At 58.2% G+C, this 18,175-nt stretch overlaps 1 protein-coding gene and 1 long non-coding RNA gene across 11 annotated transcripts; one reads left to right on the top strand and one right to left on the bottom strand.

Moving 5' to 3' along the window:
- The first annotated feature begins 8 nt into the window (after positions 1-8).
- LOC144367665 (uncharacterized) lies at positions 9-14,224 on the top strand. The gene is made up of 2 exons (XR_013427200.1): positions 9-142; positions 13,813-14,224. It is a non-coding gene; the product is annotated as an uncharacterized LOC144367665 (long non-coding RNA).
- Positions 262-17,773, bottom strand: Wdr90 (WD repeat domain 90). 10 transcript variants are annotated; one of them, XM_040278475.2, is made up of 41 exons: positions 17,660-17,772; positions 17,271-17,362; positions 16,766-16,942; positions 16,577-16,685; positions 16,241-16,411; positions 15,853-15,967; positions 15,694-15,761; positions 15,112-15,497; positions 14,495-14,563; positions 13,705-13,815; positions 13,488-13,633; positions 13,354-13,411; positions 12,299-12,417; positions 12,048-12,209; positions 11,834-11,964; positions 11,649-11,765; positions 10,992-11,227; positions 10,747-10,886; positions 10,383-10,513; positions 9,802-9,932; positions 9,357-9,518; positions 9,071-9,199; positions 8,666-8,781; positions 8,550-8,590; positions 8,173-8,346; positions 7,933-8,091; positions 7,528-7,625; positions 6,976-7,078; positions 6,644-6,765; positions 6,356-6,515; positions 6,076-6,266; positions 5,812-5,980; positions 5,578-5,689; positions 5,081-5,252; positions 2,708-2,830; positions 2,429-2,603; positions 2,188-2,318; positions 1,954-2,097; positions 1,339-1,458; positions 1,125-1,209; positions 262-740 (listed from the first exon to the last, which is right to left on the bottom strand). In XM_040278475.2, the coding sequence occupies exons 1-41, from the start codon at positions 17,667-17,669 to the stop codon at positions 553-555; spliced, it is 5,553 nt and encodes a 1,850-aa protein (XP_040134409.2). In that variant the 5' UTR covers positions 17,670-17,772; the 3' UTR covers positions 262-552. The 10 variants fall into 10 exon arrangements, 7 of the variants coding, with proteins under 7 accessions (XP_040134409.2, XP_040134408.2, XP_021581057.2 ...); XM_040278474.2 differs by having other exon boundaries at positions 7,933-8,346; positions 15,112-15,327; positions 15,397-15,497; XM_021725382.3 differs by having other exon boundaries at positions 7,933-8,346.
- Positions 17,774-18,175: the final 402 nt, after the last annotated feature.

The following is an 18,175-nucleotide window of genomic DNA, read 5'->3' as shown; positions in this document are numbered from 1 at the left end:
TCCGGCCCCGACAGCGCAGCCGCATCAGCGAGCCCTGCGGGGCAGAGGAGTCGAACTGTGCGGTTGCGCCACCACACGGGCGAGCCCAACACTGCAGGTGACGTGGGCTCAGGTTTGGAGACCTGAATGGCCCTCCTAGCTGGTAAGTGGAGCGACAGGGCCTTTGACTAGGAATTGGGCGGGCTGGGGGAGATGACTTCAGGACTGGAGTGACCAGCGGAGGTGAAAAATGGGGCAATAATGAAACAACGTAGCACAATGTAATAAATGTGCATGTTTATTTAAATTCTAAAAGATAGGAACATCAACAACTCCTTAGAGTAAAAGGCAACAGGTCTTTTTGTTTTTAGTCCTGGGGATAGAAACCAGGGCCTCATACATGCTAGACAAGTCTCTGCCACTGAGCTACATCCCACGCCCTATTGTCTGTTCTGGTCACTCGAATTCAAAGGAGCTTGGTGCTGATGACTTAAGAGTCCCAGCCTGTCCAGGTCATCTGGCTCTGTATGCCACGATCCCAACCTGGCTTTTCTGTGGGTGCCCAGCAGGCCATCAGGGACCTAAGACTGCAGTTACTCTGCATCCATGGCCCATGACCTCCCACACAAGGATCTCATTGTGGGCAGCTGTGAAGAGCAGCCTGGCAGATGGGGTGAACCTGCACAGATGCACAGAGTCATCATGGCCGGTGAAGTCCTGGGCTACCCCTGACATGCAATCCAAGAGCCTCAGTGTGCATTCTGTGGGTAGACAGCAAAGGTGAGGAGGGCTAGGCAGTGCTCAGTGACCCCCAACCCTCCCTGGCCATGTCCCCAGCTAGGCATGGTGATGGCATCAGGAAACCTAAGACCAGAGGGGTCAGGGCTGTAATCTCCACATGCTGGGCCCCACTGTGGAGGTCTTGGCAGGGTGAGGCAAGTCCTCCTTGGTGCTACAACTAATCTCCCACTCATACCCAGTGCCTCCCGCTCTGTCTTCTGAGCCTGTGATGCTCTGGGACAAGTGCCCTCACACTGCTTCAGGAGTAAGCATCCTGAGGCACATGTAAACTGCCTGTCTGGGAGGCAGGTGAGCCTGCCTGGCCCCACCTAAGACAGGCCCAAGTCTGTACCCACCACACTCACCAGCAAAGCCAATGGCTATGAAGCGTGCCCCTGGAGACAGGCTCAGGGACATGGCAAAGAAGGGCAATGACATCTTCTCCACCACCTGTGGGGCAGCTGGTGTGAGGCTAGGGGTCTTGGCCTAGGCAGGGGGCACTCCCACTTGGGGCCCAACCCAGGCTCCCTTGACCCCATGATGCCTGGGCTGCTGGCCCAAACAGGTATATACACACACCTGCTTCTGGCGGAGGCTGTAGAAGACCACCTCTTCATGTGCACCGAGGCCCACGCACACCAGCAGTGCCCCATCCCAAGGGCAGAAGGCAGCAAGGGAGGGTGGAGGGAGGCCTGAGGTCTGAAGAGGGATGCAGCATGCTGTGGTGAAGTGGGCAGGCACTGTTCCCCCAACCCTTCCTTTTTTTTGTGGGGGGACTGGGGATTGAACTCAGGGGCACTCGACCACTCAGCCACACTCCCAGCCCTATTTTGTATCTTAGAGACAGGGTCTCACTGAGTTGTTAAGTGCCTAGCCTACCTTTTTTTTTTTTTTTTTTGCTGAGACTGGCTTTGAACTCACAATCCTACCCCAGCCTGGGATTACCAGAATGTGCCACCACACCCGCCCCCCCACCTACACACACTTTTTTTGTGGTGCTGGGGATTGAACATGTGCATGTGAGGCAAGCACTCTACCAACTGACCTATGTCCCCAGCCTCCCAGCACCCCCACACACTTTTTAATCTTTATTTGTTTTATGTTCTGTTAAGAATCAAACCCAGTGCCTCACACGCGCCAGGCGGGCACTCTACCACTGAGCCACAATCCCAGCCCCACCACTGGGATGCTTACCTCCAAGGTGGCAGGTGCTGGGAAGCTCAACCAGTCCAGGAGGTCGCAGCAATCCCGCAGCCAGTCAGAGGCCCAGACGCTGATCCTTTGGTCCCCGCTAGCAGCCAGCCACAGGTCTGTGCCCTCCACCCCTAGATCTCCATACTGGGGAAGTGAGGGCTGTGGGCACCTCCTGCCCCATGCACCACCCTCCCGCCCTGACACAGCCCAGGACCCTCCCACAGCCTGCTCAACCTTTTTACTTGTGCTCTGGATGGTAGAGATGGGGGCACCCTGGTGGTCACTCAACACACGGAAGGTTATCCCTGTGCGGAGGCGGCTCACAGCCACAACCCCATCCTTGTCTCCAGAGAGGATGGTTTGACCTGGGCCAGGTGGGAACATGGATACCTTGTGAGTCAGACCCCAACCTGGAGATCTGATCTAGGCCTGGGCAGGGGAAGCCACTGCTGCCCTGTGCAGTCTTGGTCCTCACCATCAGTGGAAAAGGCCAGGGCCATAAGGGCAGCCCGGTGGGGTTGCATCTTGAGCTCCATTGAGGTACGGGCAATGCTGAATACGCGCAGTGTGCCATCGCTGTAGCCAGCCACCACCTGCTGCTGCTCTGGATGTCCACAGGATGAGGGGCTCCATGCAAGACAGAGGCAGCTCTGGACATCCATATAGGGGAGATCAGCACTACCCCACGGACAAGGCCAAAGTCAGAGGGAGGGCTCAGCAGGCAGGATGCATGGTGGCCTGGGCCCTGACATACCTGGTTCAGCACCTGGAACTGAATCACCAGCTCCATGCTGGCCAAGGACCACACCCGTACACTGCCGTCCTCACCCCCTGTGGCACAGTGAGACTCGTCTGGACTGAAGACCACCTCGTTCACCTGTAGAACCCGGGCAGCTGGGTCTGGGCCTTTCTTTTCTTTTTTTGGTACTGGGGATTAAACCCAGGGGCACCTAACTATTGAACAACATGCCCAGCCAGCCCCCTCCCCCACTTTTTTAAATGTAACTTTTTTTCTATAGCTTTATTTATTTATCTATTTATTTATTTATTTGGGTCAGGGGATTGAACTCAGGGGCACTCAACCATTGAGCCACATCCCCAGCCCTATTTTGTATTTTATTTAGAGATAGGGTCTCACACAGTTGCTTACTGCATCACTATTGCTGAGGCTGGCTTTGAACTCATGATTCTCCTGCCTCAGCCTCCAGAGCCCATGGCATTACAGGCATGTGCCACTGCGCCCAGCTACCTTATTCATTTATTCTTATGTGGTGCTGAGGATTGAACCCAGGGCCTCACATGTGCTAGGCAAACGCTCTAACCATGGAGCCACAACTCCAGCCCTTATTTTTTATATTAGTGACCCTATCTCACTAAGTTGCTTAGGGCCTCATTAAGTTGCTGGGGCTGACCTTGAATTTTCGATACTTTTGCCTCAGCCTCCCAGGTGGCTGAGATAACAGGCCTGGCCACTGTGCCTGGGCTGGGGCTGGGCCTTTCTGATCTAAGCTTCCAGGGTCAAGGCAAGAATACCCTTCTGCTGCCCAAGTCTGCCTGGTCCACTACACCCACATGGGTGGACCCCACATGCTCCTAGGACTTGGGATTCCACAGAAAACCCTGGCAGCATCTGAGACACAGTGATGTGACTTGTCTCCAGAGGGATGCAGATTGCAGACGAGCCCAGCAGACACCCCTGCTGTTGTGGTGGTCATGACAGTGGTGGCCTGCAGTGCTCAGCACACATCAAGGCAGATAGCAGATGTGTCAGCATGCAGCTGCCAGTTGGCAATTGAGATTTTGGAGAAAGGGTGGCACAGATGCCACACTCCAATGTGGCACAACCAAACAGCCTGGAGCTGAACCTGTTTTGGGTACCCGTGTGAATTCTTGATATGTCTCACCCAAGAGGACTCAGGGTGCAATAGTTCAAGAGGCAGAGGGCTGGCCTAGCACGCATTCAACCCCAGCTCAGTTCAGAAAAGCAAGAGTGGGCCCAGAATGTGGCCTCTGAGCCCTGCAGTCCCACACCACCTGAGTGCCACCAGTGACAACCAGCTCAGCTCAAGGACTCGGGACACACATGGTATGCCAACACACTGGAAGTACTTGGCCATAAAGTGGGAGCACTAACAATAGCGACAGCTGGGATGCACCTGAGGACGGGTGCTCAAGGAGGGAGGCTGGACACAGTCCACTCATAGGAACTGTCCAGAAAAAGCACATCCATGTGGACAGAAAGCCAACTTGTGGCTGCCAGGGCAGAGAGGAGGGGAAATGGGGACACTGACAGGTATGAGGTGTTCTTTTGGGGTGATGAGAATGCTCTGACATTGAGTGTGTAATGATTGATAACTCGATGGAAGATGCCAGAACCACTGACTTTAATGGGATGATGGCTGGGTATGGGGTGCACACCTATTCAAGTAACCTGGGAAGCTGAGGTAGGAGGATCCCAAGTTCAAGGCCAGCCTCAGCAACTTAGCAAGACCCTGTCTCAAAATAAAAAATAAAAAGGGCTAGCAATGTGGCTCAGTGGCAGAGTGCCCCTGGGTTCAATCCCTGGAACAAAAAAAAAAAAAAAAAAAAATCAACTCAACCTCAGGCTGGCTGGGCACAATGGCACACTCCTCTAAAAGCAGATCCAACCAGACCCTGACCAGACCCTGACCCTCTAGAGACCCAACCAGAATAGACAGCAACCCAGCCAGAACTGACCCAACTCCAAGTTGACCTGACTCAGATCTGACCCAACCCTGACCAGACTCAAGCTGACCCAGCCAGAACCAAACCTGACCAGACCTGCCTGGCCTCCTACCAACCCCAGGCTTCAACTGCACTGGATAGTGTTTGCACAGCCAGTGTGGGAGGTGCTGGGGCAGATGGCACAGGCCTTCAATAAGTGAGTTTAAGAAGAAAGGAAGGAAGGAAAGGTCTAGAAGCCTGCAGAGCACCTCAGGCCCCTGCCTCACATAGGCACCACAGATTCTGGCCATCCTGAGGCTCCCTATTGGTCACTAGTAAGACATGAAACCTCAGGGGGCAGCCAGACAGGCTTGCTTCCCTGCACAACCTGCCCTACCGAGGTTGGAGACCTCTGAACATCTCAAGCCACCCAGTAGCTCACCTTGCTCCTGTGGCCGCTGACGAGGCGGATGCTACTTCCCTCAGCCCAGCTGACATACCACAGTGTCCCAGCCGTGGTGCCCACAATGCCCATGTCCATGCTGCTGTCGAAGCTGGCACTCACCACAGCCCCATCCAGGGTCAGCTCACGTTCCATAAACACAGAGCTGGACCTAAGAGCACAGGGTCAAGGGGCAGCTGGTCTCAAGGCAGGAGATGGGAGCCAGCTCAGCTTGCCAGGTGAAAGCCGACAGCCATCATGTCTGAGGCCCAGCAGTGCTCCTGGGTGGAGATAGCAGCATGGAGCCTAGGGCTGTGGCCTCTGGGGCTCAGGCCATGCGCAGATAGACCCCTAGGTGACAGCTCTGCAGGCAACCTTGCCTAGGAGTAGCAACGTGTGCAGGAGTGCTAGTGATGATCTTCAGGGCTACTGAGGACACCAGAGGACCCGCAGCCAGAACCCATGGGTACCGTGTGCAGCAGAGGCCCCCAGCTCACCTGGCACCAGAGCCCTTGCGTCTCAGCTCTGGCACGGCCCCCACGGACCACAGGCGCAGCCGTTTAGTGTTGCTACCACTGACCAGCCTCGAACCCAAGCACAGCAGCACCCCTAGGAGGCAGGGGTGATAGGAAGCTGCCTTCCGCAGGCCCCGAGACTGGAAACCAGGTTCCCCATCCCCGGGCTAGGTCTGAGCCCTTAGCCATCCAGGGGTCCTCCCATTGGGCACCTACCAATCTCGCCATCATCTGCCTCCCAGGCCAGGAAGCAGCGGCCAACACATGTGTCCCAGACACAGACCTGGCCAGAACTGGAGCCACAGTACAGCAGGGGAGCAGCCCCATAGCAGAGTGCAGTAAGTTCCACTGCCCCCACCTCCTCAGGGACTGGCTCTCTGTGCATCTGGCAGGGCACAAGGGTGACTGTAAGTTAGGGATGTCCAGACTCCATCCCTGAAAACTTCTTGGGAACCTAAGCACCCGAGCAGGGCCTGGCACCTGGAGGTTCACGTCTGCTCCACGCTGCTGCAGGAACCAGAAGGCAACAGAACCTGTGCCCACGCAGGTAAGCTCACTGGCATCCCAGGGGTTAAAGGCCACACCATGCATGGACTCCAGGAGGCAGGCAGAGGACACGAGCTCATAGGTGGCTGTGCTCCACAAGGCCAGTGTGCAATCACCATAGTCCCCTGGGGATGTGTGGGCAGCCATGTTGTGAACTCAGCCAGCCTCCCCGGGGTCCCAGGAAGCTCTGCTTCTGCCTACCCTACTCACTGACCCAGTGACACAAGAAGCTTGTCATCTGGTGAGAAGGCCAGTGCCTGCACGGCAGTGTTGTGGTGAGAAATGAGCTGCTGGCAGAGGCCCCCAGGCACATCCCAGATGCGGATCTGGCAGAGGGCGGCTGCACTGCTGCAGCAAGATGCAGAAGCCAGGACCTGGTAGGTGAGAGGTGGGCGGTCAGTGGAGAGCATGCAGCAGCTGGCCTGCCCTATCTCTGGCAGAAGGGAGGCTGGGACAGGGTCCTTCCCACTGACTGGGCAATAGCCAGGCCCTGGGCAGGCACCTGGGAGTTGTGGCTGAGGGCCAGTGTGGAGATCTCCTCAGGGTGGCCAAGCCAGTGCTTCTGGGCACCAGAGTGCAGGTCCTCCACCACCACCAGGCGGCCACAGGTATAGGCAAAGAACCCTGCAGCAGGGAGAATGCCAGCCAGGGCCCCTGGGGTGCCTTCTCCCTGTCAGTGCCAGAAGCTATGCAGGCTCACATCGACAGGTCCTGCAGCAGCAGAGCCCCCCCAGAGCTCCCAGCTGACAGCCAGCACTCATTTGTTGAGAGACCTGGCCTGGGATGGAGTTGGGTCCTGCCCTGCTGCTCCTTTGCCTGCACCCCTGGGCCTACCTGTGTCCGGCTTCCAGACCATGTTGGCCCGCCCGTTCCCATTGTAGCCCACCACGGTTCTCAGGCGCAGTTGCTTGGCACCCTCGGGAGGGAAGGAGGTGCTCTAAAGAGAAGCAGACCCTGATGCTGGTGCTCAGCACAGTCACCTGGACCCCTGACTCGAATGTGGGAGCTGCTCTGGGGGACATCCGGGCCAGCTAAAATTGGGAGCTGGGGACAGGTGGGGACCCCAGAAGCTCTGGGCACCTAGAGCATGGGGAGGTTGGGGAGGGGCAGTGGTTGATAAGCGGCAGAGGGTGGGTAAGCAGGCCGCCACCAGGTCCATGCTTGTGGCAGAGAGATGAAAGTTAGAGTGTCCCTCTAGGAACAGGCCCTGGAAGTTCTGGGCTCCCAGAAGCCACCTTTTTTTAAAAAAAAAAAAAAATATGTTTATTATATTTATTTATATGTGGTGCTGAGGCTCAAATCCAGGGACCTCACACATGCTAGTCAAGTGCTCTACCACAACCCCAGCCCCAGAAGCCACCTGTCTGCAGACAGGGCATAACCAACCTCAGCCAGTGTGGAGGCCTTATAGCGAGCCGTGAAGTGCTTGTAGGAATCTGGGCGGGCTAGAGGCTGAGCCCTCGCTTCCTGGATGCTCCGGGTACCTGGCAGGGAGAAGAAAGAGGCCACAGGATGTTGTGCTTCCTCAAACCCTTCAGAGACTCCTCCCCTCACACAATGTCCCATACACTGCTGGGCAGTGAGAGCTGTGTCCCACCCAGCCCCATGGACATCCCAGCCTGGCCCTGGCTCTGCAGGTTACCGCATCTTTCGGGGGAAACACCCCAAAGGTCAGGGCAGTCAGAGCCACCTAGGCCCCTTAAGGCCTCGAGACACTTGCACACTTGCGCCTGAGACTTGGTACCCTGTCACCAAGGGTCCCCACCCACCCAGCTGCTCTGAACTGCTTACTGGACCAGCTGTGGCAAAGGGGAGATATGAAGAGTCCTTGGGATCTCCTCACAGACCCCCAGGCCGCACTGCCAGCCCCACCAGTCTCCCTCTCCACAAGCACGGGTGGGCCCTGGCTCTCCTTGCAGAGCTCTTCCTCATTCGACAAGCAGAACGTACCTGGAGGCAGCAAAAGGAAGAGGAACCCACACCACCTACCCATCTGCACCCCCCTGGGGCCCCAGGACCCCTGCCTCTCACCATCATTGCCCTCAGGGGGCATGGCACACATGTCCAGCCTCGGTGGGGGTCCCTGAGATGGCACAGGCACCTGCTGCCGGGGGAGCCCGTCGGCTCCACATGCTGCACCCTCCAGCTGCCCGGGGAGCCTGTCGGCCCCACATGCTGGACCCTCCAGCTGCCCGGGACCTGGGCCTGGAGATGCAAGGAGCATGTGGTGTTCAGAGCTGGGCACAGCAGGGTCTGCCAGGGGAGGCAAGCCTCTGGTGGTGACGGGTACATGGATATGGGAGAAGAACAGGTGCCACTCTACCCAGTCTGCAGAAGGCCCCGCCCAAGCAATACCATGGTGCCACAGGCATCCCCACACTGCCCTCCTGCAGAGCCAGACCACTCACCAACCTCATGGGCTAGGGGCACTCTGGGCATGCTTCGGCCACTGGAGGCAATGAGAGAGGGTGTCAGGGGGGCCAGCGGGAGGACCAGCTGGATATGGTCAAGGGCAGACACTTGCCTGTCAGGGGTGGCCAGGACATCCCAGAGAAAGATGGCGTCCCCCACGCTGAGTACATGCTGCTGGTCTGGGGTAAAGGCCACAGCCTGCACTGGCTCTGAGTGGCCAATGTACACCTGGGGGCAGTGGGTGTCACATACAGGGACCCTGACTATGGCCAGAGAATGACTGTGCTCCCAGTATCTCAACCTGGCAGTGAGCCCCAGACCTGCAGGGCCAGAGACTGACAGTCAATCGTGTGACATTAGGCCTTGACAGGCAAAATGAAGGTCACCTTCCCTCCCATCCCCTACCTGTCTTATCCCTAGAGAACACTGCACCACCCCTCCTAGGCCCACAGGGGTCTCCCCAATCCCCTGTGGAGGCTCCCAACAGCAAGGGCCTTCTGCTTGCCACAGCACCCACCTGGCAGCTGGAGTCAGCCTGTGTCCAGTAATTCCACACCCTGATGGCCCGGCTGGTGGCTGTCAGCAGGAAGTGGGCATCTTCACTGAGGGCCAGGGAGGAGCAGGCTATGGGACGGACACTGGGCAGCTGCAATAGAGAATTCTTGGAAAACACCCCCTCATGGTGGGGCGACAGGCAGGCTGGAGCTTCCCCTTCTCAGAGTGCATCTGTGGCGCCCCTGCCTGGCTACAGGGGCTGTGGGAACAAAGGGAAGTGAAGGCCAGGCCACAGCCCCAGGGCTTACCTCCCGGATGGTGCGTCCTGACAAGGCATCAAGAACCACAACCTTGTCGGATGAGATGGACACCAGGAGGTGGCCCAGGGCTGCAGGCCCAAAGCAGATGGCCACAGCCCAGTCCAGGTGGTTGCTGGCCAGATCCAGGGTGTTGACATCAACCCGTAGCAGCTGGGGGTAAGAGTGGCTGCTGGTCTCAAATGAGCCATGGAGGGAGGCAGCTGGAGGCACAGACCTGGGTACCCAGCACCACCCCCAGACAGGAGCCCCGCCTTACCAGCACACAGGGCTGGCTTAGTAGTCCACTTGGCTCAGCGACATCTCTGCCCACAAGTGTAAGGGAAGCTACGGCTTGCTCTCGATGACCTTGGCCTCCTGCCTCCCCCATGAACCCCTTTGTACTCCACACCCAGCCAAGGAGAGCCCCTGGGTCCACAACATCCTACAGACTCACCTCATTCAGGGAGGCTGAATCCATGACTGTCACTGTGTACTTAGAGGGGCCCACGAAGGCCAGCAGGCGGCTGTCCCCACTGACTGCCAGGGTGTTGGGGCCTGGGTGGGCATCCTGGCACACCGCGTTCACTGTGGTAGCACAGGGCAGTACATGGGGAAGCACCTTGGGCAAATGGGCCTGAGGAGGTCCACCCAATCCTGACCCACAGGACACCAGCCAGGGAGAGCAGCATGTTCCACAGAAGCCTTGGCCTCGGGCAGAAGAGCACCCAGAGGCCAGTACACCCCAGGAGGGCTGGGGGCCAGGAGTGACCAAGCAAGAGCTCGGAAAGCCAGAGTCCCAAAAAAGGGAGGCAGATGCCTCCATTAGTGCTGGACCCCACCTGCAGCCCCAGGTGATCAGCTGTCTATTGCCTGGGGCAGGACAGACACAGACCCTTTGGGTGAGCTTTGAACCTAGCCCTTGGTAGGGATCTAGATGAAAGGTTCTGGGAGGCAGCCATGCAGGGCCTGTGGGCCCTGAGTGTCTGGGTGCTGGCCTCCTAGGAAGACCTGCCCGAATGGCGCTAGGAGCCTCACCTGCTACACAAAGGATGGGGCACTGGGAGACAGCACAGCTGTACTGGGCCAGGGAGCCCTGGGAACAGGAGCTGAACAGGAAGTTGCCATCGGGGGTGACAACCAGGCCAGTGATGGTTCCATGGTGACACCTGTACCACATGAGAACAGCCATTGGTCTCAACCCTGGGAACCCAGCTAGGATATAGGAGCCCAAAGAGCCACAGAGGGCAGAGCTCTGGGTACCACTGGCCTTCCTGAAGAAGGCCCTCCTCCATCTGGCCAAACCTCCACCCAAGGGATCCCACAGGCCACCCCAGCTTCCACTGTAGGGTCCCTGTGGAGTCTAAGCCTCTCGAGGACTGGCAGCTGGCCAGGTACTCACGTGTGTTCTGCCAGGACCCTAGCCGTCTCCAGACTGAAGGAGCGCACAGCCCCGCTGCTGAAGCCACAGAAGACGGCTGGGCTCTTGGGGTGGAGGGCAACAGCACTGGGGGCCTCATCAGAGGACGTGCAGTCATACAGCTGGAAGGCAGAGGCCACTGTGAGAGCCCAGACACTACTGGAGGACTAAAGGCCTTGTGGGCATCCATCCCCTCCCTGCCTAGCCTGCCTTTGGCCACTTCCCACCTGCCGTAGGGTGGCCAGGTCCCAGATGCGGACAGTGTGGTCCAAGGACACAGTAGCCAGCTGTCCACGGCTCCGCTCTGTAGAGATTGCCAGCACGGGGGCCATGTGGGAGCGTGCCAGCACAGTGTACTCCTGGGATGGGATGTCCAGGAAGCCCAGGTGGCCTGAGGAGGTGGTGGACAGCACACGCAGGCCATCGGGGCTGAAGCAGACGGAGCTGACAGGGCCTTCCTGCTCTGTGGGTAAGGCAGGATCAGCAATTGCCAGGCCCACTGGTACCAGAGCTGGCCTAGGCAGATGTGCCACTGTGCTGCCTGGCACAGAGGTGCGGGAATAGATAACCTGCTCCCTATAGGCCAGGAGGAACAGCTTCCTTAAGACCACCACTCCTGGACCAGATGGGGCCAGGGCTTTGAGGGTACTTTCCCCCTCATCCCTGCCCTGTGCCCTTCTGCAGAGCTGGCCTGCAGGCGTCAGTGAACCCCATGGCTCAAGACACAGCCCCTGGTCCCTTAACTCCCTGTCTAGCCCAGAGACAGCACTGCCAAAGTGAGAGCCAGAGGACCTGCCCTCACCTACAGGACTCCAGTGTCCCGCAACCCCACACAGGCCAGGGTCTCATTGAGCAGGTACAGCCAACACACACATGCAGCCCACCTGCCTCCAGGAGCAGTGATGAGAAGTCCAAGGGCCAGAGTCGCAGACAGCCGTCCTCAGAACCCACAGCGCAGACAGTTGGGGAGATGCTGAGGCTGCTGATGGCAATGCCCAGGCCTGCAGAGTATGGGCATTAGCACCTCTGTTGGCCTGAGGCCACTTCCACCAGAGCTGTGTCCACCTACCTGAGCTGAAAGTCGACTTCTGGGGGAGGGAGCTGCCAGGGGTCCGTGAGGGCAGCAGGCGGCGAATGCACCTCACAGCCATGCGTTGGTGGTCAATCTCCAAGATGTGCCCATTACGGCTGCACACATAGCTGCCCCGGGAAGTGACAGGTGAAGGAGGTCTGAGGGCACAGGGAAGGCTGGGTTATGGGTAGTGGGGAAGGGCAGGGCTCACAGTGTGTAGTCCAAAGGTGCTTGGTGGCCATCCTCGGCCTGCACGAAGGCAAGGTCAGTGAGCTCCAGTGTACAGTACTCTCCCAGGTCCACGGAACAAGAGCGTAGCGTCCCACCACGCAGCCGCCACAGCCGTAGGCTGCCTCGCCCACAGGAGGCCATCCTGTAAGAAGCAGGGAGTAGTGAGCACCACCCAGGGAGCAGAGGGGCTGAGGCCAGGACCCTGCTCCAGTGCCAAGGACTGACCATTACCTGGTTCCATCAAAAAAGGCAACCCGGAAGGCCTGGATGTCAAGGTCAGTGTGCACCTTGGCGAGAACCACTACCTGGCCACCACGGCCCACCTGGCTGGTGCTCCAAGCCACCACCACCTGCAAGGAGCCCATGCTGAGCCCTGGGGTAACCCCAACGGCTCCCTCTACTCCTTGAGGACCAGCTGAGTCCACAAGTCAGCAGCTTTTCTCTTGTGCAGAAACCAGCCTGTGAGCACTTGGGTGGGGAATCAGGCCCCTACACAGATGCTCCCCAAGATGTAGCCAACTCGGGGACTTCTACAAGACAAGCCTGAGCTGGTATCACAGCCATGTCTGAAGAGACAATAGAATGTGACCCAGAATTGAGTAAATGAAAAGCAAGAGGCAGCTGGGTGCAGTGGTCGCTCCTTTAATCCCATGGACTCACTAGGGAGCCTGAAGCAGGAGGATGACAAGTTTGAGGTCAGTCTCAGTAACTTGGCAAGACCTTGCTCAAAATAAAAATGAAAAGGGCTGAGGTATGGCTTAGTGGTAGAGTACCTAGTTCAATCCCTGGCACCAAAAGAAGAAAAAAAAAGAAAAGAAAAAGCAAAGTCTTGCCAGGCAGGAGGCAAAGGAGCATGGTTTCCTAGGTTGCTTGGCTATTCTTTTTTTTCAGTTTTGGTCCTTTACTTTTTTATTTCATTTCTAGTTGTCAACAAACCTTTATTTTTATTCATTTATATGAGGTGCTGAGAATTGAACCCAGTGCCTCACACATGCTAAGCAAGCATTCTATCACTGAGCCACAACCCAAGCTCCACAGCTTGGTTTTTTTTTAAGACAGGGTCTCAATATGTTGCCCTGACTGGCATCAAACAATCCTCAAACCTCAGCCTCCTGAATAGCTGGGAGTGTAGGTGCCACTGCACCTGGCTTGACTTTTTTAAAAAAGAATGAGTGTTACTTTGATAAGTAGAAGTAAATGGAAATGGATCTTTAGGAAGCACAGACTGGCTACAGCTCCTGTGTACTTGATGAGGCTGCCCCATCACCCTGTGCCGGGCTCAGTACCGTCCTGCCATGGCCATCCTTGCCAACGCCATAGAGAAGAGCTCCGCTGCCAGAAAAGCTGTGGAAGTAAAACAGGGGTCAGCACCATCTGGGCAATCCCCCACCCAGCACCAGTGTGGAAGCCTGGTTCCCACCTGAGGGAGTAGATGGTATGCATTGGGCTCTGGAACAGGGACAGGCATCCCCCAGTCTGGAAGTCCCAGAGCCGCACCACGCTGGGGGGCTGTGCCTGGGCTGAGGCCAGCAGTGCACTGCTCCCATCCAGGGCCAGGGCAGAGACCTGGGGAGGAACAGGGTAGAAGGAGGATGTGTAGCTGCGGGAGCAGGCCCACAGGCCCAGGTAGCACCCACCTTGTCTGTGTGGCCCAGGAAGAAGCGCTGCTCCCCAGTGTCAATGTGCAGGACAACAATGACGGCATGGCAGGGGTAAACAACAGACGTCCCATCCTTGGTCCACAGGGCCTAACACACAAGGACCAAGGACCACAGTCACCAGCAGCATCCAAAGCCCCTCCTCACTACCTGGAGGCCAGCTTCATCTACCACCCAAGTCCAAGGAGGAGGTGGAAGGCCTGATACACAGGTATGCACAGCACAGAGTACACTTTCCTCCATCACAAGCACAATCCATGACTGCATACATATGGAAAGGATGGCTAAAACATGCACTGCCTCTAGTACCTGCCTGCAGTACAAGAGCCTGAGTCCAGGGGAGCTCAACAAGGGCCAAGGGCTGCCATGGGCAGGTGGTGAGCACTGCCTCCCCCAACTGGGGCTCTTCTCTGGTAGGCCCCCCTCACCTGTCAGAGCTCCACACAGCTGGTTGAGATCAGGGAGGGCCACCCTCATGGAGCAATAAAGGTGCAAATCAGGGCTCTTGGTCTTTGGAAGCACTTTAACCCAGCCATGGCTATCAGGCTTTGCAGAATAAACAGGGAACACCTAGGACCTGGAAACCCACGTGCACCCAGGATGTTCTAAGCATGGGTGGACATGGCAGTGTTGGATATCTGGGGACCAGAGGGAAGCCCACAGAGCCTGCAGGGTAAAAGGACTTTGATGACCAAGGGGGCTGGGAATCTCTCCCCAGTGCTCAACTGCCCAACGAGAGGTTCCCTGGAAGCAGCCACAGGATCCTCACCCATTTGGTGCTGTGACCCCCAAAGCCAATGACACCCTTGAGCCTCAGAATTGGGTCTGGGAGAAAATGCTGAAACAGATAAATATGTAGTGAGATCCCAGGAGACACGCCCCACACAAGGCCTGACCCTCTAATGCTGGGGCTGTGTCCTGCCACTCAAGAAAAGGCCACCTGAGGTTGGGGTGCAGCTCCGTGGTAGGGCACTTGCCTAGGCATTTGCAAGGCCCTGGGTTACATCCTCGGCACTACCAAAAGGAATAAGAAAAAGCCACTTGAGTCCCAGGTGGCTCCTACTGGCAGCTTCCCTCAGACTGGAAGCCAGGACCCTGGCTGCCATGCCAGACCCGGGAGCTCTGGATCCTGCTTTCCCAAGCTGCCTGGACTGGGGTGTTACTTAAGACAAGTCCTTCCTTACTCTTTGTGAAAGACTGCTCACTGGACATGCACATAGGGGTCATGCCCAAAGCTGTCTCCTGCCACCTCTGCATCCTGCCAGGAGCCTGCATGAGCAGGGACACTGAAGGCAGGCCTGCCTGATGTAGCCATGGTGAGCCCAGGCTGGGCAGCGCCTTACCCATACCCCACCCATACCTTGCTTGCTCTGGATGGGCACTCACCTTGCAGGAGCCAGCATCAAGAGCCACAGGCATCTCAGTCGACTTGTGGGCAAGCACATGGCCATTACTGACCACTGTGTGCATGTCAGCAGCCTCTGCCCAGGCCATGGGATCTTGGGTACTGGTGTTAAGGCCACTGACCCTGGGCACCTCTGAGTGCTCACAGGACAGGCTGGCTTCTGGAAGGAGACTGGGTGCTGAGGGAAACTGGGGAGGCTGTGGGGAACCAGAGCACATTGGTACCTTGGCGCTGCTGTCCCCTAGCCCTCTCCTGGGGGCACTCACGGCTGTGGGGCTGGGCATCTGGACCAGTGGGGACACATTCTGCATGGGCTCTCCAAAGACCACTGGGGGAGGAGGAAGCTGTGGTGCTGGCCCCAAGAAGACTGCAGCAGATAAAGAACCCTAGTGATTTTCTGAGCAGAATGACAAGATGTCTGCTGAGAGGGCTGGCAAGGGCAGGGTAACAACTGGCCCTGCTTATCCACCCTGCAGAAGCCACACCACAGCAGCTGCTCGCCATCCCACTCCAGACCCTGGCATCCCCTCTTCCAGTGCCAAAGTTTGAGGCCCCCAGCCCACCTGCTGCAATAGGGGAATCACTCTTCTGGACCAGCTGGGAAGGCACTTTCGGGTTGTCCCTGGGAAACCTTGGTGGGCAGGTGGAGAGGGGGTCAGCCCTGAAGGCCAAGGGGCCACTTGCCCGTGCCCAAGGCTTCTTCAGGAGGGCAGACTGCTCACCGGACATGCACGTATCGGTCATGCCAGCTCTCCCCCTTCGGCACTGGGAAAGCCATTTCTCGAGGCACAGGGGTGACTGGCAGCTTTGCCCTCCGAGCCTCAGCCACACTGACAGCTGCAAGGAGCAGGGCTGCTACAATCGAGGCAGGCTGATCCAGCTACCTCTTCTAGCCCCAGGCACAGGTGCTTTGTCTGGCCACTGGCCCAGCCACTACCCACACCCTAGGCTGCATCTAGAAATCGGGGGCTCTGGCCTCCAGCTGCATCAATTCAGAGCTCAAAGATGGCATGGTGCCCTGGTAGAAAACCTGGGGCTATAGGTAGGGATGGACACACAGAAGGAGGAGAGCTGACACAGACTGGGTGGGGTGTGGGGCCTGGCCCTCACTGGGGTCGAAGCACAGGTCGCTGGTGTAGAGGTTCCTGACCAGCAGGTTGGCACACAACCTGACACTCTTGAGGTGGCCGTAGCGCCGGCTCAGGTAGACTGACAAGATGTCACACAGGTCGAGCTGTAGGCAGGTCCAGCGGGCACAAGGGGGGGCCACACCCGCTAGGTCTGCAGGATATATATCCAAGGTCAGCGCCTACCCTAGTGCAGCCTCCACTTCCACAGTAATGATCCTGTACCCACCCCAGACCACCACAGCAGCCTGACTGGACCTCCACCACCCAGCTGTGAGGCTGCCCTTACTAGATCATTCACACTCCATCTTGCTATCACCTTTCCTAGATGTCCTAGCCTCAAAGACAAAAGGGAACTGCAGCCAAGTGGCAGAGGACCTGAACTCCTTGAAGAGGCTGGAGAATGACACACGGATGACCTGGCCATCCTGCTGGGGCACAGCAAGGGTGTGAGGAGGGGATGACAGGCTATGGTGCCCACAGGCAGCTCCCATCCCAAGCCCCACACCTCGGTGGACAGGTCCAGGTGGATGGCAAAGTGCTTGGTGGGCAGAGGCCGGAAGAGCACATACAGGTATCTCCCAGTTAGCCCCAGGGACTGGGTGCTGGTTTTGGGAAGCAGGATGTAATTGCTGGCAGAGACAGAGCCTTGGATGCGATACACGGTACTCTTAAGGGCCTTGTCCTGGACAAAGAAGGGAGCAGCGTCCAAAGGGATCCAGGGCTGGGCGCGGTGGCGCTGGCCTGTAATCCCAGTGGCTCAGGAGGCTGAGACAGGAGGATCCTGAGTTCAAAGCCAGCCTCAGCAACAGCAAAGTGCTAAGCAACTCAGTGAGACCCTGTCTTTAATTAAAATACAAAATCAGGCTGGGGATGTGGCTCAGTGGTCGAGTGCCCCCGAGTTCAATCCCCAGTATCCGCCGAACCCCCCCCCAAAAAAAAGGGACCCAGGAAGCACCCAGGAGAAGCATCCACAACAAGGTTTCCCAGCAGGAGGAAGGCCCCACCAGTACCGTCACCACAGACACATCGCCCTCCTTGCTGGACCGCTTCCACTCGTCCACCCTGAAGTATCTGAAGATGTTGAGGAACGGGTGCTGCCACGCTGTGGGAGAGCGAGGCGGCTGAGGGCCTGGAGGGTATGGGGCCAGGGGGACCCTCCGCCTTCCCCAGCGCAATCGCGCGCGCACGGATGGGCTTCCGCACAGCAAGGCCGAGGCTCCCTCGGACAGGCTCCGAGTGGTGGGCGCGGGGCCAGGTCAGCGGCCGGGCCGGCAGGGCCCCTCGCGGCTCCCACAGCCCCAGGTACCCCCAGCCCACTGGCCCTGGAGCCTTCCAGACCGGGACCCCAGCCCCCGAGCCCGGGTTCCAGGACCCCGGAACGCCCGCCGCGCGCAGCTACCTCTGGCCATGGCCGGGCAGCTCGCGCTTCCCGCTTCAGCCGGCGCCCTCCCCACGCAGGGCACGCAGCGCGGCACCTAGCAACGGCCGCCTGGTAACGGCGCGTCACTTCCGCCTCCATGGCGGCGCCCAGGACCCACGTGATCGTGGGACCCGGCCCCCCTGGAGACCAGAGCCCGCACCCTGCAGTCGCTCCCTAGGGCTGCGAAGGGCCTTCCCGCGAGGTTCTCCTTGGCCGCCATGCACAGGCCGCTCCTGCAGACCCTCCTGTGTGGCGGGACTGAGACGCACCCCACTACGAGTGGGGCTGCACGGGGCAGGGCCGGGAGTGGGAGGGAGGCTGAGCTTCACCTGGGCTCTGTAACCCTCTGGAGGGACCCGGACAGCACCCGCGGTACTCCGGGTCTTCTTGCCTCAAGACGGGCAAGGTCACCCTTGACCCATCAGAAAGGCAGCGCTAGTGTCAGTGCCCACGGGGGCCCACAGACACAGGTTCCCAAACAACCATGTTTGTCCC

Source organism: Ictidomys tridecemlineatus, chromosome 10 (genome assembly GCF_052094955.1).
Source record: "Ictidomys tridecemlineatus isolate mIctTri1 chromosome 10, mIctTri1.hap1, whole genome shotgun sequence".
NCBI lineage: Eukaryota > Metazoa > Chordata > Mammalia > Rodentia > Sciuridae > Ictidomys > Ictidomys tridecemlineatus.
The sequence above is the reverse complement of the archived record's forward strand: the minus strand, read 5'-3'. Positions and strand labels throughout refer to the sequence as shown.